Source organism: Notamacropus eugenii, chromosome 1 (genome assembly GCF_028372415.1).
Source record: "Notamacropus eugenii isolate mMacEug1 chromosome 1, mMacEug1.pri_v2, whole genome shotgun sequence".
Classification (NCBI taxonomy): domain Eukaryota; kingdom Metazoa; phylum Chordata; class Mammalia; order Diprotodontia; family Macropodidae; genus Notamacropus; species Notamacropus eugenii.
The window spans coordinates 253,256,231-253,279,627 of record NC_092872.1 but is presented as its reverse complement, the minus strand read 5'-3'; the positions used below and the strand labels follow the sequence as shown (position 1 = coordinate 253,279,627).

At 44.2% G+C, this 23,397-nt stretch overlaps 1 protein-coding gene across 6 annotated transcripts in view; it reads right to left on the bottom strand.

The window, feature by feature from the left end:
• LDB3 (LIM domain binding 3) overlaps positions 1-23,397 on the bottom strand; it is a 112,729-nt gene that overhangs the window by 4,333 nt on the left and 84,999 nt on the right. For all 6 annotated transcript variants that reach the window (XM_072628556.1, XM_072628559.1, XM_072628560.1 and 3 more), the window contains 5 exons: positions 19,853-19,986; positions 10,797-11,271; positions 9,084-9,264; positions 8,474-8,594; positions 5,615-5,730 (listed from right to left, as the gene is read on the bottom strand). In XM_072628556.1, the coding sequence (XP_072484657.1) occupies positions 5,615-5,730; positions 8,474-8,594; positions 9,084-9,264; positions 10,797-11,271; positions 19,853-19,986 (1,027 nt within the window). The remainder of the gene's footprint in view (positions 1-5,614; positions 5,731-8,473; positions 8,595-9,083; positions 9,265-10,796; positions 11,272-19,852; positions 19,987-23,397) is intronic.

The window sequence follows — 23,397 nt, the reverse complement described above, 5'->3', positions numbered from 1 at the left end:
GGCATGCATATATAATAGTTGCATAATTTGCATAATATACACACACAGAAATATCCATGTGCCATATATATGGGAAGTCATATAACCTTTCTGCGTCTCATCTATAATAATATTTTGCTACTTTTCTTTTGAGGATATTATAAACATCAAATGAATTAATGCATGTCAAACACTAATAAATGTAATGTTTTTGGAAAAGTTTGAGTCTTTTGTCTCTCTTCTCTCTAATTAACTTGTATTTTGTTTGAGAGTCAAAATGGCTCAGTGGATAGAAGACTGGTGTTGAAGTCAAATATTCTTGGGTTCAAATCCCATCTCTGACCCATCCTGGCTGTGTGACTCTGGGCAAATCATTTTACCTCTCAATGTTCTCAGGAGCTAAGACTGAAGTTGTAGAGAAGGTGCCCGCCTGCATTAGTAGAGGAAGTGCTTCTAACCAAAGAAGTCAAAATTTTGATTTTAAAAAAAAGCATATGTGTCTATATGTAGCTCATGTGTGCATGCACACATGATTACAAGTTTATATGATTTCACATATTCATGAATGCTTTTATATTCATATGTATATCTGTGCGTATAGATGATAGATAGCTAGATAGATATACATATACCAAAAATATAATTTATTCCTAGTGCTTAGCAGGAATAATGTAGATGCTTAAGAAATGCTTGTTGATTTGACCTCATTTCCCCCATGCCTAGAAAGCTATCTCTCCTTCTCTGACCTACGGACCTCCCTGGCTTCCTTTAAGTATCAACCAACATCTCTCCTTATATAGGAAGCTTTTCCAAACCCCTTTCAATTCCACTATATTCCCTCTTTCAATTACTTTCTATTAATAGTGTAAATAGCTTGCTAAGTATGTATTTGTTTTCATGTTGTCTCCCCCATTAGACTGTAAGATCCTTGAGGTCAGGGTCTCTCTCCACTTTTTGTATCTCTGGGCCTTAGCACTGTGCCTGATACATATTAGGTGCTTAATGAATGTTTATTGAATGAAAGAAAGCAACTTGCCCAAGGTCACATAGCTAGTAAGCAACAGAGCTGGAATTTGAGTGCAAGTTCTTTCCACCATACTGCTCTTCTAACTTGGAGAGTCCTGAGCTACATGGATCTCTCCTGCCTCTCCCATCATGGTTACATTGTTTCATACCAGTCTAATGAGTAAAGTTTGTTCCACAAGTGAGACTGGAATTCCTTGAGGCCAGGGATGTGTGTGTGTGTGTGTGTGTGTGTGTGTGTGTTTTCTGAGAGTGTGAACTCCAGTCTAGATTGTTCCTTAATGGGACAGATGCTAAAGACAGCCAGAACTCATTGAAAAATCAAGTTTCTAGGGAATCCTCCCCACTTCCCAGAAACTGATGTGATCGATGAACTTAAGGGTCTCTGAGTTTCCTTAATAAGAGAAGGACCAGAATGTAAGAATCCAGGGAAGGACCAGGCCAATTTTTGCATCCGATAACCCAGAGCAGCTCAGCTTCAGCCAGGACATTAAGACAGGAGAAGCCTGTTGGTGTTAGAGATGCTGTCTCAGCAGCCAAGGAAGTAGTTAGCTAATGTAATATCTCATCTCTGCCAGGGCACCTCTGGGCTGCTATGGTAACAGGTAAACATAAACATCTGGGGAGAGATAACAAGCTTACAATGCCAGGCTGAGCCAGCCACATTGCTTAAGAAACCAGGCCTCTAATGGAACCACTGAAGTCAGCTTTAAAGGCCACATGGGAAATCCTGAAGATTCATAGGCTTGACTTGTCACCTTGGTGACTGAGAAGGTCCAGGGGCTTCCTATTGCTCCTAGTCTAGGGGGAAATAGAAGTCCCTGTATGATGAATGGAGCCCTCCACAATATCTCACTTTCCTTTCTGGGCTTAATGAACTTTACTCCCTTCCTGGTACTCTCTGTCAGTCAAAATTGGCTCTTTAAACTCATATTCCATCCTGTAAGATCATAGATTTAAAGCTGGGAAGGACCTTCGTGATTTTCTAGTGCAGCTCCCTTATTTTATAGATAAGGAAACTGAGACCCCATGAAGTGAAATGCCTTGCCCCAGGCCACACAGGAAATAAGTGGCAAAGCTAAGATTCTAACCCAAGTCCTTTGCTCTCCAATGGGAAGCTGACTTGGGCAAATAATACCTGTGTGGCCTTGAGGAAGTCACTGAAACTTCCAAGGACCAGATTTCCTTCTCTGTAAACAGAGAGGGTGGGGCTAGTTGGCATCTGAGCACCTACGCCTTGTAGACTGATGATTCCATGAAATGCAGTATTCTTTCCTATGCCTTTGTACAGACTGCCTCAGGTACCTGGGATACTGTTCCTCCTTAGCGTTATTGCTCAGAATCTATAGTTCCAGGAAGACTTGAGTCCAGCAACATCTCTCTTCCCTCCTCCTCTTAACTCTGGAAATCCATTGTGCTGGCTTATCTACCCTGATATTTCCCTTCAATAGAATGTAAAATCTTTATGGCTCAAGTGTCTGGTGTCCATTTGGCATCTAGTAGGCAGCTTACAAATCTAAACTCTTTATGGCTCCAGTGTCTGGCACTTAGTAGGCAGCTTACAAATACTTGATGAATACATGAGCTAATGAACTAGAGGATGTCCATTTTTACAGTCTGCTTACAGCTATAATGGAAGTTAAATGGAGTGTATATAAGGCTTCTCCTCCTGCCTTGGGCCAGCTACACATGTGACTCAGTGCTAAGGGGCTCATGTCTCAGAGAAAATGCCATCAAGTCCTCTGGAAACCATACAAGTGAGACAAAGGAACATGTTTGAGTGCTGAACTTGGAGTAATGAGTCCTGAGTTGAAATTCAAATTACCTGTAGGATGTTGGGGAAGTTTCTTTGGGCTTCATTCTCCTCTGTAACATCTCCTCTTAGACTAGAGGACCTCCAAGGCCCCTTTCAGCCCTATCTGTGCTTCTGTGGTCACGGCTCAGTGCAATCTCCTATCTGATGCAGGAGTCCCCTCATCGAGCCTCAGTCTCCTTCCAATGATGGGCAAATGACTGTGTCATAGAGCAGCAGCTAGAGCAAGTTTGGGGGCTGCTAGGTGGTACAGTGGATAGAGTGCAGGACCTGGAGACAGGAGGACTCATCTTCCTGAGTTCTAATCCAGCCTCGGACACTTAGTAGCTGAATGACCCTTGGCAAGTCACTTAACCCTGTTTGCCTTAGTTTCTTCATCTGCAAAGTGGGGATCATAACAGCACCTGCCTCCCAGGGCTATTGTGAGAAACAAATGAGATAATAATTGTAAAGTACTTAGCACAATACCTGGCACATAGTTGGTGCATGTTGACTTGACAAGTAAGGCTTTTCTTTACACAACCAAGCTTGCTTGAATTGTATACAGGTAGAAAATTAGCCTACTTGGAGACTGGAAAAGGACTTTACAAATATCCTGTTTATACACTGGAGAACTCAGTTGGGAGTTAAATGCTCAGGGCCTCTAAGGAAAATGTCAAGAGTAACAAGAAAAACAAGCATCACAGGTTCTTTAATGTGTAAACATTAGAAGCACTGCTTGTTTTTCCTTCTTCATAAGACAATGGTAGTGCAAAATTATCATGCCCATTTTATTGATGAGAATACAGATGCTCAGTAAGATTCAGCGCCTTTCCCATAGTCACACAGCTAGTAGGGCATTAGCGGACTTGAGGACCATTGTTGGCCCATTCTACCACACTCATTCTGTGTGTGTGTTCATCCTTCATTGCCAAAGAAGACTATGCCATCAGAGAAATAATGACATGACTTGCACTTGACTTTGTTTTGAGTGAGGGAGGGCTGGGCACGTCACCAGCCTCACTTCTCCTCCAGAGCCACCTGAATCCAGTGACCAAATATTCATCAGAATGACTGGAGATGACCCAGGATGAGGCAGTTGGGGTTAAGTGACTTGCCCAAGGTCACACAGGTAGTGAGTGTCAAGTGTCTGAGGTGAGATTTGAACTCAGGTCCTCCTGACTCCTGCACCAGTGCTCTATCCACTGTATCACCTGGCTGCCCCACCATACTCTTTGTAGTAGCAGCACCGAAGCAGGGGTGGGGAACCTGCAGCCTCAGAATCTCATGTGGCCCTCTAGGTCCTCAAGTGCAGTCTATAGGCTGAAGATTCCCCATCCCTGATAGTGCTTTCAAATGTAGGCAACTTCATATGAGGCTATGGATTGGCAACCAGGAGAATTTCCCACTTCCTATTGAATTGACTGAATGTTAGCAATCTCCTTTAACGTTCTCGTTAAAAAGCTTCAAGTGGCATTTCATTCAGCTTGAAAACACTCTCATTTCTAGTTCCTTCCCCTAAGTTTTTCACAAGAAAATCCTAGCCTCAAGTTTAAATGGGGGAAGGAGAGTAGGGAAAAGAATAAACATTTATTAACTACTGTATGTCCAGCACTGTACTAAGTGCTTTAAGAAGATTAGCTCATTTAAAAATTACTTTTCAGATACCATTATTATTTGGAGGAAGTGAGGAATTGTTTGAGTTTTTATTGACTAGGATATCTGATTCTAGATCTGTCTTGTTTGACGTTTCTAATGTAGCAGAGCATTGTAAAATTTATACTACAATCGGTTTCTTTGGGGTTAGAATAATCTTTGGGTTAGAAGAATAAATCATCTGTGAGTGATGTAACTAAAAAATATATTCACTCATTTGATTCTCACAAGAATCCTGTGAAGTAGGTGCTATTATTATGCCCCTTTTTACAGTTGTGGAAACTGAGGCAGACAAAGGTTAAGTGACTTGTCCAAAGTCACACAACTAGTAAATACCTATGGCTGGATTTGAACTCAGGTCTTCCTGATTCCAGACCCAGTTCTCTATCTGCTTCACCTTCCTAACTGTTCATAGTTCTTAGAGGTAGAGAAGGCATCAGATATCATCTAATCATATTCCCTCACTTCACAATGAGGACATTGAGGTTCATAGGGATTAGTTGACTTGTCCAAGGTCATACAGCTAATGAGCTGATCAGAATTAGAGGATCTCTCAGGTCTTCTGAGAGTATGCTGTTAGGTTGAATGAAGTATTATTTCCATTAATAACAGCTGTCATTTGCATAGTGCTTTGGAGTGTACAAAGTAATTTACATGCATATCAGCTTATTCGAACCTGACAACAATCCCAGGAGGGAACTAAGTCTAGTGCTATTATTTCTTCTTTACAGATGTTAAAATGAGTCACAGGGAATTTGAGGGGTTTGTCCATGGTCACACAACTAATAAATTCCAGAAGTAAGATTTGAACCCAGGCCTTCCTGATTCCAAGATCAGTGCTCTTTCTTTCCTCTGTTTAATAGAAAGAAAATGCTCATCTCCTGACTTGCCCTATATTGAGAACAGAGCTGACACTAGTGAACAGAAATCTGCCTTTTCCAAGTGAGGGATTAGTGAGAGTTTGTCAACAAAGTCTCATTTGGTTTTTGTGTCTAGCACTGGAAATAAAATAGAAATGAACAATTTTTGTAAATAAAATCAATGACTTTCTTCCATTATCCAGTCCCCTCTTCCCTGGCTGTCCCCTCCTGGTTTTTGTTCCCTCAATTTTCACAAGTATGGTGTGATATTGGCAGAGTTCAAGTCACACAAGGAAAAACCTACAGCACAGATGAAGCAAGTGTCGTGCCAAGTGTGTCCCAGGGCCTCAATGAACTTGTCTCCAGCCTCCACGGGGAAGTCACAACCATGACACTTAGTGCTGAACAAATTGATGTAATCTGAAAAGAAACAGACATACACACTGAGACCCCAACACTCTGAGAAGGATCCAGGGAAGATGACAGATGGAACTCTAGAAAGAAGACAGATTTGGAAGCATTTCAAACCTTAGCTGTGCCACTTCCTTTTTGTGTGACCGTTAGCAAGTCACTCAACATCTAGGGACCTGAGCTTCTTAATCTATTTGTCAAATAAATGAGTCAGCTCAGATGACCTCTAAAAGTCCTTTCTAGCTCTAAATCTATGACCCTAAGGGGTGGACTGGGAGTGAGGAGGCATCTCAACTTAAGTCTGCAAGAAGCTAAGACAATGTCCCGATTCACTTAAAACCACAATCTTAAGAAGGTGGCATTGGGTAGTGCCAAGAGAATGTAGCATTTGGAGTTAGAGGACCTGAGTTCCCATCCTGATTCTCCTCTTTACCACCTGTGACCTTGGGCAAGTTATTAAGTTCTGGACTTTGTTTCTTCATTTGGAAAATGAAGAGAAGAGTTGGCCTAGATGAACTATAAGGTCCCTTACAGTTTAAAACCCATGATTCAATGTTGCTAGGTACCTGATGTCATATGAACAAGAAGTCTGTTGAATAACTTACTTTTTTAACAGTGGAGTTGCTTTGGCCTAGACATAGACTTTGAACTTGTGCAAATACATCTGAGTTTGAAATTTGGCATGATGTTGTCATTAAATGCCATTCAATATTGATATTTCTCTTTCCTTCTGTCACCTCTCTTAGCTTCCCCAAATAAATATCAATCTGGATAAGAATGCATGTGCTCGTTGAGACAATTCAGGGCATTCCAAGTTGTGGTTTCACTAAGGGGTTACAATGAGTGAAAAACATACATTTTATATTCTCTCTCTCTCTAAAAACTTCCAAAGGGATTAAAACTGTCCAAGAATGGAAGGTAGAAAGGAAGTAGAAGAAATGGGATCTTGAGTTGAAACAATTCTCTGTAATTTCTTTCCAGTAGCCCTAATTCTGTCCTTTGGATCTGTGTGGAATGTCTTCTCTTATTTCCACATGGTAATCCTTCAAATACTTGCAGGTAGGTCTCCCATCTCCCCTTTCTGTCCCCACCCCAAGTCTCCTCTTTTTCAAGCTAAATATCCCCAATTCTTTCTCTGGCGACTTATTCCCCAGGTCCTTCAACATCCATATCACCTTCCTCTTGACATTTCCCCCATTCTCATTGTTTCTTTTAAAATGTGCACACATCCCAGGGATGCTTCTCTGGAGTTTGCAATCCATTGAAATCCCAGTGTATTTTTTCATATCAATGATATTAAACCAGACTTGTCCCTTCTTTTGTTTCTACAACTGATTTTTTGACCAAAGTAGCAGGTTTTCAATTCATCCCTATTAAATTTCTTTGTTACAGCCCATCACTCCATTCCGTTGAGATGTTTCAGATTCTGCTATCTGGCACATTAATTATTCTTTCTGGCTTCATGTTATCTGTTCATTGGATAGGTATACTTTTTCTGACTTTATTCAAGTCATTGATAGGCATTCTGGGAAGATGATGGAGTAGGTCAGACATCGATTCCATTTTGAATAGGACATGGTTATGTGGATGCTTTGTGGCATGACATTAGAAACCTGGGTTGGCCAGTAATGTGGGGGTTAGGTGAATGTGTGGTTAGTTAAATAGCTGTGCCTAAATATTGTGATTAAAAAACTGGTATTAGTCTGGAGGACTGTTATATAATCATAAATTTATAGCTGGAAGGGAATTTCTGATTCTAGCTAGTTCAACCTTCTATTCTTCCCCCAATCCTGCCCTGAAGCACAGAGTTTCACAGAAAAGGGAGTTGAGAACCCAAGATATAATATGACTTGTCCAGAGTCCTACAGCTCTGAAAACTATGTTTGTAGTCAATTATCAGTAATAAAGCTTTGTTCGTATGTGAAATACCAATGTAAGAGGTAACTAACTGTTGGCCTGACATTGGAACATGTTAAGGATTCTATGAGGCAGAGGAGGGGGATTCATTTCAGACATGGTCACCATGTAAACTGTCTGGAGACAATCAGTGGGGTTTTATATAAGAGGAACAGTTGATGGCTGACTGTAATAAGTGCATGACTGCTAATGACATAAAATAAAACTGGAAAGTAAAAGACAACCATACTGAGGACAATTTTAAGTTCCAGGCAGAGAACTTTTTATGTTAACCAAGAGGCAATACGGAGCCACTGAAGATTTGTGAGTGGGGGTAGGGAGATCATATAGTGAGATCTGTGTTTTAGGAATGCCAATTTGACAGTTAAATGGATGATGGATTGGAAAGGATGAGACTAGGAGTAGGGTTAACAATCAGGAAATTATTGAGATAGTGCAGGAAAGGAGTGATGTAGAACGAACCTAGACAAGAGGACTATGAGTGGAGATAATCAGCAAAGCTTGGCTGCTGATAGTATGCAGAGAGTGAAGGAGAGGGAAGAGTTAAGTATGTGAATCTGAGGAATGGGAAGAACAGGGGCACTAGCCTCTGGAGAGGGAGAGAAGTTTGAAGGAGCCTGTTGTTGCTTCCTGGAATTGAGGGCCATTCGGTGAAGTGTTTAGTGAAAAGCATTTTAGATTTGGAGTTAGTGTCCTTGGGTTCAAAGCCCAGCTTGCCTACACTTAGTACTTGTACAGGCTCCACTCACAAATCTCTCTGGAGCTACGATGCTCTCCTACGCACTGCGAGAGGTGATCTGAACATCCCCACACATCTCCCCAGAGGGCCCCGTACCTTTCTCACAGTAGGGCTCCCCATCCTCCATGTGGAAGAGACTATTGCCAAAAGGTTTTCGACAGGCCGCACAGACAAAGCAAGTAGTGTGCCAAGTCTGCCTCAGAGCATGCATCACTTCCTGGGAAAAGAAAAAAAGGAAAACAGAGAAGGAAAAGAGGGCATCAGCTGGCTGACCTCAGCTCCACCTCTGGGAGAACAGAGATGAGGGCTTGCTAGGAGCAGTTTAGCACAGCATGCCCTAGACCTAACGCAATTTCTGTCCCTGGAAGAAGAAAGACCTAGCTCCAGGCTGATTCAGACCAAAGTATGCCCCTGGGGCCCCTAACAACCTTCTCTTCTGGGAGGGCTTCATTCCTGGGAAATGGAGGGGTTTTTTTTCTTTCTTTCTTGCCTAACAGAAGAAAATGTGTTTGGATTACTGGGTAAAGGGAGAGAGGGGTCATCAGGTCCAGAGCCCTGGACTGGACTTCCAAAGCTGGGAAATGGTACAGCTGCTTTTCCAGATGCAGGTAAGTGGTGGACTGGAGCAGGAGTAGAGAGAGTCATGAGTGGGTCCTGGGAATCTCCTAGAACAAGAGGCGGATGCAAGGTTGACTTTGTGCCTCACCCCCATGATCTTGGTGTTGCACTTTGCACACAGTGGGGCAAAGAACTGCTCATAGCAGCGCTCACAGTACACGTTATTCTGCTCCTCCACGAAGCACACATCGGCCAGAGAGGTCTTACAGTAGGCACAGTTGAACTCTTCTGGGTGCCAGGAGCGACCCATAGCAACCAGGAAGGGACCTCTAGGGAGAGAAAGAAACAGGAGGAAGGGAGTTCCTATGACGACAAGGACCAACGTTGCTGGAGTTTGACAGGCTAGGAAAATGAGCCAACTCAAAGACCATTTGATAAAGCTTTATGATAGATGGATAACCCTCCACCCGGGTTCGAAGCCTCAGCTTCCCAACTGCAGGGGGCAGGAGGTATGGGGAGGCAGTAGTTTTCATGAAAAAAAAATCTAGGGTTTCAGTGGAACACGAGCTCAATTTGTGTGATAGTAGTCGATAAAGTGAATGCAATTTGAAGCTGAGTTAAGAGAGGAACAGCAGCCAAGACTAGGAAGAAGGGAGCCCTTCCCCCCCCCACATTCATCCCCCCATATTCAACTTTGGTCAGTCCTTATTGGGAGTCTTGTGCTCAGTTCTGGGCACCACATTTTAGAAAATCAATCACTCAAGAAACAAGTATTAAGCACCAACTGTGTGCTAGGCACCATGCTAAGAGCAAGATGCTGCTCAGCTGGAGAGTGTTCAGAGGAAGATGGTGAGGGGGCGAATGATGACAAGACTGTGCCAGAGGAGGCATAGTCAGAGGAACCAAGGATATTTAGCAGGAAGAAGGAAAGACTTGGGCCACTTTAAGGCTCAGCACAACAGAGCAGAACTAGAAACGGTGGGAAGATGCTGTAGAAAGGCAAATTTCCATTCGAAGTAAGGGAAAAATTTTTAATAATTAAGTCAGTCCAAAATGGGGAAAGACTGTCTCAAATGAGATGATATTTATAAAGCATAGTTCCTGGCACACAATAGGTGCTTAATAAACATTTGTTTCCATCCCCTTTGAGAGGGGGTGGCTTTCTCATCAAAAGGGGTCAATGAGCAAAGGCTGATGACCCCTGGTCAGGGATTTGTAGAGGGCAGTTATGAGTTGGACTGAAATATTCCTGAGGTTCCTTTGAGGTCTGGAGCTTCTGGGATGATGCATGCCTTGAGTAACTTCAAGGGATAGGTGGTGCCATGGGCCCCCTTGACCAACCAAGAAATGAGCAGCTGCTTATGGTAATGGAGAGGCCACAAGAGCAAAACAGCATGGCTTGGGAGCACCCAAGGCTCAGAATGAACAAGTATCTGTGTCAACCGAACATCTCCAAGTGAGGTTTGATGCCCATGACAACCACAGAGTCTCTCCTTATTGATGGAGTTTGCAGGCCAACATGGTGAAGTGGCTGGAGATCTGCGTTTGAGTCCTGACTGGGCCCTTGACTAGCAATGTGACCTTGTCTAAAGCCCACAATTTCCTTGACACTCAGTTTGTTCACCTAGAAAATGAGGGGGTTAGACAAAAAGATTTCTAAGGTCCCTTCCAACTTTAGATTCTATGACATAGAGACAAAGGAAAGAGGGAGCCACCAGCACAGCTAGGAAGAAGAGGGTCCAGGGGAAGGGAAGAGGGCCCTCTTCATGTGACCCCTTGGGATTCCCTACCCTTAGGCTCCTTTTCTTTGTGAGCCAGGGCCCCTTTCCCACGTCTCCCCCTCAAGGGCCCATGACTGTACCGGATGATGCTGTTACAGTGTCCACAATGAGGAGTCCGGTTGCTGGCTGGAAAGCGCTCAGCCCTCTGGATGGTACCTCGGGCTAATGTGGGTACCTGAGTGGCAGCAGGAGTATAGCCTGGTGATGTGACTGGAGCACCCCGAGGAAGGATCTGCTTGCTGATTGAGGTGGTGGTCTTCCCAGGGGAGAACTTTTGAGAGAAGTTATCATCGGTCACCCACGGTGGGCGGCTAGCTGGCTCTGCTGGGCCAGAGCTGTAGGTTGCTGATGGGGCTGGACTGTATGGGGAAGGGTTATAGGAAGGAGCTGGGGATGGGGTGTAGGTTGGGGCTGGGGATGGGGTGTAGGTTGGGGCTGGGGATGGGGTATACGCCGGGGCAGGTGATGGGGTGTAAGCAGGAGCCGGGCTGTAGGCTGCTCCTGGAGCTGGGCTGTAATTGGTGCCTGGCGCTGGACTATAGCTGCTTGCAGGTACTGTAATCCCAAAGCATAAAAAGAAAAAAAAAAAGGAAGGAGTCAGAAGCTTTGGATTTTCCCTACATCAAGACCCATCTTATTCCCATCTCTCAAATTCACTAATCTTGTGGGGCACAGCTCTTGGACCACAAACTGTAGGTTGCCAATGGGTTGGGTTACATGGGAAAGGGTTATAGGATGGGACCAGGGATATGGTATAGGTTGATACAAAGGCATCCTAGAGAATGAGGCCTGTTCCTCATAGACAAAGCACTAGAAAAAGTGGTATTTTAAGAATTCTCATTCAAGAATGAACCTCTTTTCCAAAATCTTAGTTTATTGATATCTTGGTTTTTTTTAAATCATGCTTATTTCTGAATATATTTCTCTTCACCTCCCCTATTCAGAAAGCTATCTCTTATAACAAAGATTAAGAAAAGGGATAAAAATATTTGAACGAAATCTATCAGAACATCAATCACCTCTGACATTACATGAAATATTCTGCACTTATGGTTCCCCATCTCTGCAGCAAGAGAAGGGAGGTCTTAGGAGCACAACTGGAAGGTACCTCAAAGGACCCATCTACTTTAACCTTTCATTTTACAGAAGAAAAAAACTGAGGCCCAGTGAGGTTGAGTAATTTGCCCAACATCGCAAAGGTAGCAAGTATTACATACAGGATTTGAACTCAGGACCTCTGACTCCAGACCCTGTGTTCTTTCCACTATGCCTTCTCTGGGGCCAAACTTGAATTATTATAATTGCACAGGAATCAAATTTTTTTTGGTGGGCTGGGAAGATATTTCAAAAGCATTCTTTAAAAGAACTCTTCAATAAGTTGTGCTCCCCATATTTGGAGTGTGATTAAAGAGACAAAGGAGTGACCAAAGGGTTAGTTATCCAGAATTCAGAGATAAGCGCTGAAGAAAAAGAAATAATAAATAATAATAAAATAACAATAATAAAATAAAATAATCATTACTATTTATATAGCACCTACTATGTGCAAAGTACTGTGCTAAGTTCTTTACAAATATCTCCTTTTTGACCTCACAATGGTTATGAGTGAGAGGGGCTGTTATTATTTCCATTTTAAAGAGGAGAAACTGAGATATAAGCAAAGTAACTTCCCTAGCGTCATACTGCTAGTAAGTGTTTTGAGGCTGAATTTGAACTCAGGTCTTCCTGATTTCAGGCCCATCCCTCTATCTGTCACCTAGCTGCCTAAAAATGACAACAATGAATAATATACATAGCTGGTCAGGCCCAAATGACTCTGTTTCTGCCAAATTAGAAATACTGGGACTGGAGGATTAGCAGAAAGATGTGCGGCATCTGGGAACATGACAATAGAGAACATTTAAATAACGTCTCTACAAATTACTTTCATATCCTTTCAGATGAGTGATGCATGAGTGATAGTGAGCCACTATCCCTGAAATAGTGAAAATGGTACTAGCCCCATTTTAGAGATGAAGGTACTGAGGCTCAAAGGCTGCTTCCTCAGGGTAGAGGCAAGTCATGGCAGACCCAGGCATGACAGTGTCTGTTCCAGGCGCCTTCCCCAGGCCCCCACTCTATCTCTTCAGGTTGTTAGAGGGAGGAAAAGAAAAGCAAAGCCTTCTGGAGTCCCTGACTGAACTCTCAGGGCCTGTTCCTTTCTTGGCACCTCTATCACTGAGCTGTGGGGGACAGAAAGCAGGCCCAGATTCAGCAAAAGACCCAACAAGTGACAGTAGGAAGAAAGTATATTTATTCACCAGACCCAGGCTCCTAGCCCCAGGGACTTCTGGGCTCTCTCTCCCACTCTGCTGAGCCTGGACGGATGCAGACATGCCCTGCCTACACGTAGGCTTGTTCCCATCTTCTAACAGGCACTCAGGGCCCTCATTATGGCAAAATGTGCTCCTTTCTTGAGATCACATCCCATTCCCCCTTGGACAGGAAACTTTATTCTTCTGTCCCCCTAGACTACCAGAAATGCGTGGTGGGAGTCTCCTTATTCCTGAGCCCCCGTTGGCCACAAATGGCCTAGCAGGAGCAGGGGATCCCAGCGGAGCTCCAAGACTGGAATGGTGGTAAGGAATTCTGGCTCCCCTCCACCCCGTCTCTCCCAGCCCCTCATTTCCCATTCCCTGCAGTTAAAGACTTCACAACTTGCAGGTTTCCCAGATGCCTCTTCTTCTCCCAGCCTGCTACTGCTCAGGCTTTGACTCTGCTTATTGTCGGCAGTCCCTCCCCCCATTTTAGTGATAGAGACCCTTCCTTTTTCTCCAAGACCCAGACAGGCAGCTGAACCCCTCTCTTTGTCAGTTATTCCTAAACAACTATCGTTCGGGGAAACTCGGCCTCTTTTCTGGGAAACAGACCTGAGGAAAAAACATTTGAGTTTTATTTTATTTTATTTTTGGCAAAGGGCCCAGGTTAAAATCTTGCCTTTGCTGTTTTCTATCTGTGCAAATCTTTCTACCATGGGCAAATCACTTAATTGCTCTGGGCCTCAGTTTCCTCATCAGAAAACGAGATCATTGGACTGGTTGGCCTTGGAGGTCCCTTCTGGCTCTGGATCAATGCTAGAACGACTTCTAAAGTGATAGTCTAACCAAGGAGCGGGACCCCAAGAACCTGCTGCTAAGAGTCTGTGTGACCTTAGGTAGGTCACTCAGCTTCAGCAGGCCTCAATTTCCTCTTCTGCAAAATGAAAGAGTTGGGTAAGATAATCTTTAAGGTTTCTTTCAGCTCTAAATCCCACATCCTAGTTCTTCCTGGGGCTCACATGGCATAGCCCTGTGAAAGTATGGGGGTGATAAAAGTAGGAAGAGAATGGGAAACAAAGGACCTGGAGGTGTCTGGAAGATAGGCTCCCTGATTCCCTAAAGCAGCTAGGGCCTTAAGTCAGAAAAAGAAATGAAATGGAATTCTGCCTCCTCTCACACATATGTGTCTACTCCTGCTGCTCACCAGTTGTTTGGTGGAGGTGAGAGGGAAAGGAATGAAGAGGAAAGTACTAGAAGAGGAGGAAAAGATGTAGAGAAAGAAGAAAAAGGTGGGGGAGATTCTAGGGTCATTCTGAATTTTTTAATGGGGGTGGGATTAGCATTATTAGAATTCAATTTAATAAATCTTTTTGAAGTATCTACTATGGGCTCCTAAGACAAAAAAAGAGACATTTCCTGCCTTTATGGGACCTGTGTTCTAGTGGGAAGAAATGTAACATGTCTACAAATAAGGAAATACAAAATCATTTGAGGAGGTTCCCAGAGTTATCAACTAGTAGGAGGGTAGCAGGGAGGCTTCCTGGAGGACGTAGCACCTCAACAGAGCCCATGAAAGAAGAGAAAGGTTGTGGGCATCAGTGATGAGGTGGGAGTGCCTTCCAGGCATGGGACACAGTCTGGGTGGACACAGAACAGAGAGAGGCCCAACCCCCACAGAGTGTAGTCTGGTAAGCATGTAGAATTGGTGAAATGGAATCATATGAAATGAGACTAAGAAAGATAGTTGGAGCTGCATCTGGGGGAGTCCTAAATCCCAGGCTGAGGCGTGTGTATTTTATCTTAGCAGGAGTAGGAAGTTACTGATGGCTCTGGAAAAAAGGAGTCAGGAAATAGAAATATTGAGAAGACTCTGCTTTCCCTGATTCCAACAATGGGTGCTCCGACAACGCTGTGATCTCCTTGGAGCCAGTGAAATTCTTCTATCCACAAAGTGAATTAAAACTGGGCATGGAAAGAAACATTAAACTCTGGGCACTGTGGCAGAACCAGGGAATCCACGTAGCAGGGACATGGAGTCTTGCTCTAAGTGGTGGATAGAGGGAATCTTCTATTTCTGAATCTGAGTTCTGTTCAAGATTTGGATGACTTCTCTCCAAAGGACTCTGACAAGTTCCTCTCAGTCCTAGGTATTGAGTCTTGAGCTGGGGTGACCCAGCTGGATGGCACTGCTGTCCTGATGCTGTACTTACTTGCTTGGCTATATGAGTTTTGTTAGTCAAGAAGGATTTATTATTAAACACCTACTGTGTGCCAGGCACCATGCTAAGCACAGGGGATACAAAGAAAGGCAAAAACATAGTTTCTGCTAATAAGAAACTCACTATCAAATGGGGATCATAGGATCATAGCTTTCAAGCCAGAAGAGGAGGAATGAGACTCAAGGAAGAGAAGGGATGTGCCCAAGGTCACATAGGTAGTATCAGAGGTATGGTTTGAACTGAGGTCCTCTGCAGTAAGGAGGGAATAAGCTCCTAGAATGAGAGACAGTCTAGGCAAAGTTGGGAGATGCCATAGTGAGGCAGCTAGGCTGTACACAGAATAAAGTTCTTGACTTGGATTCAGGAAGACCTCAGTTTGAATCCTACCTCAGACATTTATGAGCTCTATAACCCTGGGTGAGTCTCTCTGTTTCAGTTTCCTTATCTGTAAAAAGGGAATAACCGCCTACCTTTCAGGGTTTTTATAAACTCAAATGACATAATATAAAGTGCTTTGTACATCTTAAAGTGCCATCTATAAAAATGCTACCTATTATTATTACTGAGCTCTATGTCTCCTACCCTTTTTTTAACTAAATGGGTACCCACCTAGTGTCTGTCCTCTCCTCCAAGACTTCACTTCTACCGGTTCTGTTAATCAACCTCGGCACGAGCCCCTAGGTCCCCTTTTTCCACTTGGAAAAGATAAATAGTGTTTAAAAACAGCACAAGAAAGCCTTGTTATGCCATCTTTTTAGAGTCTGCCTGGAGGATCTTACTATTTCTGCGTGATGGCATTAAGCCTGTCCAAATTAGAAGGTGATATTTCATCTCTAATTGGCAAGTTCAAAAGGCCCCCCTATCTCACAAGGCTGCTTGGAGAATATGTAATTAAATAAGGTGATTCCTAACTAATTCTAACTTCGCTGCCCAACTTTTTTTTCAAAGAGCCTTTACTTACTCACTCAGCCTCTGGCAAGACTGTTTCTCTCCCAGGATCCTCATGAGCTGAGTGGCCATTTCAACCTTCTGAAAGCTGGGTCTAGAGATGATTATTTCGGTGGTTTTTTCACCTTTCTATAGTCCTTGGGATTCCAGAGAGGACACTAGGTACCATCCCACAGTTTGGGGACTCCCAAGAGGGTGTACCCCCAAAATGGCCTGCCTTTCTTATCAAGACCCCAAGGCTTTTTAGAAGGAACCTCATTGTAGCATCTCCAGGCGCCCCACCTCTGGCGCCAGCAGAGTGGAGGCCCTGGATAAGATCATGGCTGCAAGAGGATTGTTGATTCTGCTCCAGAAATGCCACCCACGGGTCCAAGGGGAGGAATGTTGTGGTGGCCAAGAGAAGAAGGCTTCTGACCTAAGGGTTGGGTGGAAGGATGCAGATTTGGCCTTCCCAGAGACTGAACTCCTTTACTGGCTGGTCACAAAACTGCCAGTGCCTCAGTTTCCTTCCTTTCTGAGGGGAAGCTACCCTGAGCCCCTCCCTCAGATCCTTAAAGAGGATAAGAGGCTGTCTGGGGAATGCTCTGAGTTTTGCAAGGCCCTAAATAAATACATGGTATGGTGGTATCATCACTGCCTCCCTCCTTCTCCCTTTTCTTGATGTCACCATGGGTGCAGAGATTGCCTCGATGAATGGGAAGCTATCTAGTCCCACTTCCTGGTAGAGAGAAAATCAAAGGTGGGACCCTCAGGGAAGTAGGAGTTTCTTAGTCCAAGGACCCAGATCTTTCATCTCTATGCCTGATGGCCCAACGGGGGCCAATGTAACAGTCCCTGATGGCAGATGTGAGCCCATGCCAATACTTTCTCCCAGGAGACTCACTGATATGGGAGGCACTGTAGTATAGGAAGAAAGAAACACTTCCTCTAGGTTGAACCTGGGCTCCAGCTCTGTCTCTACCACTTACTAACAGGACAATGACAATTGGCGGGTCACCTAAGCTTCTTGGGCCTTAGTTTTCTCATTTGTAAAATGAGGAGAAGGTTTCAGACTAGATGGAATCTGAAGTCTCTTCTAGTGCTAAATCTATGATCATATGATTCCCAAGAAAGCTGTGTGACCATGAGCAAGTGTCTGACCCTTCATTTCCCATCTCTAAAATGGGAATCTTAATTCTTAACTTGCCTACCTCGCAGGAAAGTCCTGTATAAACCTTAAAGTAAGTGGCTATTGATGTCCCTAGGGTCCCTGAGCCTCCGACTAAACGTGGAAACTTTGGGAACACTAACCCATCTATGACCCTGGCCTGCCTGTGCCCTTTGCTAAGACTGGTGCCAACCATTCCTCTCCAAAGCAAGTCAGAGAATTCCTGTCCCTCCCACCCTTCAGGCAGGAATGAGTTAATGTCTGGGAGGTAGGTGAGATCTTATTCCTGCTGGGAACCAAAACAAACCCCAATCAAGCTCAACAACAGCCCTACAGGTCTGAAATCATTCTGGGAGGGAAGGGGTCAAATGGAGGGCTGGGCTCTTCTCCGCTGCCTCATTCCACTCTTGCCTTCCAATGGGACCTGGAACTGGAACTAAGGGCATGCTGCCACCTAGTGGGGCACAGATGAATGGACCAGATGTAGACTGGAAGAGGGCCAAGCTTAAGAAGAAGAGGGGCCCAAAATGGTGACCGGCCCTATATTACCCTAAGAGAAAGCCTTTGTTCAGAGGCATGGCTCCTGTGGATTGTGCTCCCAGAGGGCAGAGAGCCTAGGATAGTTCCTCACATTCTCTTTGCCCAGGAACTTCTATTCCCAAAGTTAAGAGAAGCCCGAGTCTGGATAGGGATGGCATTTCTCCAAGGAGGTTCCATTTCCTTTTAGGATTCTGAACATTAAGCAAGGCCGTAGCCTGGCTACCCTGGCATTCTTCCCCATTGTTCCTGGTGCTATACTTAGCATTTCGAAATGCTTTTACTTTACCAAACTCACTGTGCTTCTCTTAAAAGTCTGCAGTGCTGAGACGAATCAATCTGCTCTCCTGATGCCCTGCCTTTCCTACGGCCTACGCCATCCCCAGCCCAACAGTCAAGCTGCTCCCTGGAATAAGATTCCCAAGGGCTAGAGAGCAACTTGTCAGTGGCTCCCACTGCCTCAGACTTAGATTGTCAAGGCACTCCATCATACAGATATAATTTTCATTTCCAGGCGATCATGTCATAGAATTTAGAGGCAGAAGGGACTTCAGAGGTGAACTAGTCTAACCCTCTCGTTTTACTAATGAGGAACTGAGAACCAGAAAACTTACATGATTTTTCCGGGGTCATACAAAAGTGAGTATCTGTGGTCATGCAAGGATTATGTATATATATATATATATATATATATATATATACATACATATATATACATATATACACATACATATATACATATACATACATACATATGTACACATATGCATAAAAGATATACACATACTTATGTACATATATACATACATATTTTATTATTTTTTCAATTAATAGGCATTTATTTTCTCTCCCTCCCACTTCACCCACCACTTACCCCCACTGCCACCATTTCTCCAGTTGAACAATTATGAAAAATAAAGAAAAAGAAAACCTGTATAACAAAAATGCAGTCAACCAAAGCTGATTCTCTCACTGGCCACATCCAAAAACACATGGCTCACTGCCCAGTTAGGACTGAAGCCCAGCTCTCTTGCCTCCCCAGCTGGTATACTTCCTACTACGGATCACACAATCCCCTTCTTTGCTCTGTCCTTGAGCTGGGTCCCTCTAGACCCACTGAGATGCTGAAGAGGCTTGGGTAGTTGCCTGCTTCCTTATCACTGGCATCTTTGGAGTAGGAGGAGTTTTGCCTTCCCCTACTGTGGCCATGATGACTTTTAGTTGGAGAATTCTTTTCAGGTATGAGGAAGGCACCAGGGATAACCCTTACCCATTAAAAAATGAACCCAACTGGGCCTTTGTCCCAGAAGTGAAAGGACGGGTTCAAAGGGACTACTTTCATTCTTCATGCTTGCTTCATGGGTGGGAGGCTGGCAGGGATGATGTCAGTACTCAAAGCCCTCCTGGGAATAGGATGAGACTTCCTTGGGAGACAGCCATAAGGGCAACTAGGCCATCCTGGGAGGATGTTCCCCTTTAGGGGGCATCGCAGTATAGGCCCTGACCTTTACCTGCTCTTGAATTGTGGGAAGAAGGACTGGGAGGAGCTTTCATGCTTTTCATCTGGCTTCCTGGGAAATGCCCTGGCCCAGGGTCAATCTCCCAGCCAGCCCTGACCAGGCAGCTCTACCTTTCCCTAAAGGGCAGGTGAGCTGTCACAAGGGTGAACTTGAAGCCCATTCTTCTGCTCCCCAGGGGATCCCAGCAAGTAGGGACTTGCTCTTTGTGAGGGAAAGAGAGCTTTCTTGCTATGAACTCCTGGTCTTTAAGAGACAGGAGCTCCCTATTGCCCTTGTACTACAAAGATTCCAGGTTCAAGGTCACACTGCAAACCCTTTCCCTCTGCGTGGGATGTGAGATCCTTCACTAAGAGGAGCCCAAGGTTTGGTCAGATCCCCGGTTCCCCCAGACCCCCCACACTCCTACAGACATACACACACGTACACACACATACAGAGATACACACAAATCTGTCCATGTGCTCTCACCTGACTGGTAGACTGAAGGCCGGATGCTGGCCGTGGTGACCACCCGGGGCTTGGGAGCTGTGGCAGGAGCTTCATTGTAGGTGGCAGGAGCGTGGGATGCTGAAGCCGCCGGGGAATAGGGAGAGCTTAGTATCCTAAAAGAAAGGGGGAGCGGTGAACAGACCAGCCCACGGTAAAGCTGCTTTGCTTTCCTCACTGTTTCCTGCCTGTGGTCTCCTCTCCTCCTCTTCCTCTGTCCCTGCCCCACAGCTTGGGATCTTGGGAAGGAGACATTTATTCAAGAAAACCACAATTGTTAGTAAGCTGAGATGGGGAAGGCAGGCCCCTGCTCATGCCCCTTGAAAGAACAGGCTTCCCTCCCATCCAGCTTCTCATCTTTCAGTTGTCAGCAGTAGGAAACACTAAACAGCCATAGCCAAGTGACCACACCAGGGATGGGTTCTAGTGAATGACAATATGAACAATCAGCAATTCACATTTCCAAGGCCCATCAAGGCTCACTAAGTGCTTTGATCCTGTAGGAGTCAACAGGTACCAGGATAGAGATCAGAGAGATCTAGAAATAAAAGGGATCTTAGAGACCCTTTTGAGACCTTGGGGTCCTTAATATTTTAGGTGTCATTAGCCCCTTGTACAGCATTTGGGGAAACCCTTCTTAGAACCTTGTTTTTAAATGTATAAATTAAAATCCACAAGAAACCAATTATAGTGAAATATAGTTAAAATATTTTTTTAAAAAACCCAAGTTCATGGATTCCAAAGTAAGAACTGCTGTCCTAGCCCAAATCCTTCATTTTACAGAGGAAGAGATGCCTAGGGAAAGAACTTCTTTCTCCAGTTATCAAGGGTGATGGCATTATCTCTCTTTTACAGATTTGGAAATGAAAGCATGGAGAGGGTGACTTGACCAGGGTCACACAGCTAGGAAGGGTCACCTTCCTCAGTCCCAAACCTCAGTGACCAGCTACATTTCCAAAGTCCATTCCTAGAACTTGAGAGGGAAATGGAGACCCATCCTTAATTCTGAACAGTTGGAGTTCGATCCTTCTCTGGATAAAGAAAGACTGGAAAACCTAAGGATTTTGCCTGGATGAGTGAAATAGACTTGAGAGGATTTCGCTTCAATTTAACAAAAGGCCTAAAATATACAAGGTCAAATGGCTAGAGAGAAAGGGAAAAAAGTCTCTGTTCTCATGGAGATAAGCAACTGTGCAAAGGGGACAGGAACAAGCTTTTCGTAAGCATCTACTGTATGCCAGCTTTACAAACATTATCTTGTTCAATTTTCACAGCAATCCTGTAAAGTGTGTACTATTATTATCCCCATTTCATGGTGGAGGAAACTGAGGTAGACAGAGATTAAATGACTTCCCTCAGGGTCACACAGCTTGTAAGTGTCTGAGGCTGGATTTGAATTCAGTTCTTCTGGATTGGAGATCTAGTGCCATGTGCCACCTGGAGGGCAGGGGAAAAAGCACTACTAGTGAGGGATCTAAAGAAAAGTACCTCTTCATTGAATGATAGAATCACTTGTCACTCAGTTGGTCAGTTAATATTTACTAAGTGCCAGGGACTGGCACATGGCTACTATGTGCCAGGGACTGGAACATGGCTTCCAGTACCTTCATCCATGGTGGTATTGTACTATGGAAGACATAGCCTTTGGATCTGCGCTTACATGCTGAATCTCACCCTGCATGGCCGTGTGTCTCTGGGCCTCCATGATATAAGCAGCAGATCCCAAAGTTTCCCTGAGGTTCCAAATGCTATGGTTTTCAAACCTCATCCTGCTTTATAGCGGAGTTCTTAAGCTTTTTTGCATCCTGGACACTGTCCCCACCTCTCTTTTGGTCACCTAGTATAACCCAGGGACCCCTTCTGAGAATCATGAGTTTAAATGCAGAACATAAAATATATAGCCTTACAAAGGAAGCCAATTATGTTGGAACTGTTTCCAAAATATTAAGTTCTAAGTTCACCAATTGGCTGAAATCTCTTTGGGGATTCTTGGAGAGGCAGTGGACCCAGCTTAGGGGACATTCTACAACTAGAACTGTGTGTGTCGATTGGCTCCTGAGAACTACAGAATAAAAGGTGCTTGCACTTTCCTCTCAATAAATCAGAGAAGATTCCAAGAGCAGCTGACATTTACACAGCTCAGTAAGCTTTGCAAAAGCTGAGCACTCATTATCACCTCACTCTGTCCTCACAACAACCCTGTGAGGAAGGTTCAAAGGGTGTTATTGTTCCCATTTCACAAATGAAACAGACAGATTAGTGATTTGCCTATAGTAACAGCCAGTGAATGTCAGCGGAGGGTATCCCAGGTATTGATCCCAGGTATTCTTTATATGATAGAAACTCTCAGGTAGGAGAAGCATCATCCTCATTTAACAGAAGAGAAAACTGACCAAGATGGTGTAGCTAATGGGAAGGACAGCCAGGCTATAGACCCAGCTCACCTTCTCCAAGTCTAGCTTTCTTTCCATGGCTGCTGAGGGGTCATGGTTAGTGTTCCCCTTGCCTGGATATGCCTGGATCCTATACCAGCAAAATTGTGTACTGGAAACAGCCCCAGATGTGGGGTCACAAGATTTGGGCACCCATCTTGCCTCCTCCACTTACCTCAGACAAATGGCATCCTTAGAGCCTCAGATCTAGAGGACCCCCAGGATGGAGCCCAAGCTCCAGTGACAGGGAGCAGCACAGCCCAGATCTAGGGCACTGTTACTCACAAAGAAAGACCCTCTGCTAAAGGACAAGGAGGCCCATTGGTGTTGGGGCCTGGAGGACCTACCTGGCGACATCCCAGCTCCTTAAAACAGTGGGCCAAGGATCACTCACAGATTTCTGGGTAGCTGAGGCAAGAATTATCACCCCCATTTTACAGGTAGGAAAGCCAAGGCTCACAATGGTGAGGTGACTTGCCCAGGAAAATACAGTATATCTTTATTTGGAGTGTGTGTATATGTATATACTCATGCACATACATACACACATATATACACACATATATCTCAGATATCAATTATAGATATACAAATATGCCATTTAAATTTTATATATATAAAGATATATACCAAATAAAGATAAAGATATATATTCGGCAGATATACTTGTATGCATGGATATATATAGATATATATATGTATATACACATATATTTGTATGTATACACATGTGTGTACAGTTACACACATATATGTACAGGATATTGTTATATATTGTGTGTATGTATGTGTACATACATATACATGAGTGTGTACATATTATACATGTGTGTCTGCATCGCCTTCTCCAATTGAACCTAAGCTAAGAGGACAGAGGTCATTCCATTTTTTTGTCTGTATCTTCAGAACACACTGCATAAATGACCTGGTTTGTTGATTGTTCCAGAGTCACCTAGCTAGGAAGTATTGGAACAAGGCCCTGGGTAGTGCTAATTCCATGACCAACACAACCATCATTACTGCTCTCCCCACCCTCCACCCCATATGCACATAGCTGAGCAAGTTGGTCCCAGCCAAAACCCACGTGCCTGTCAT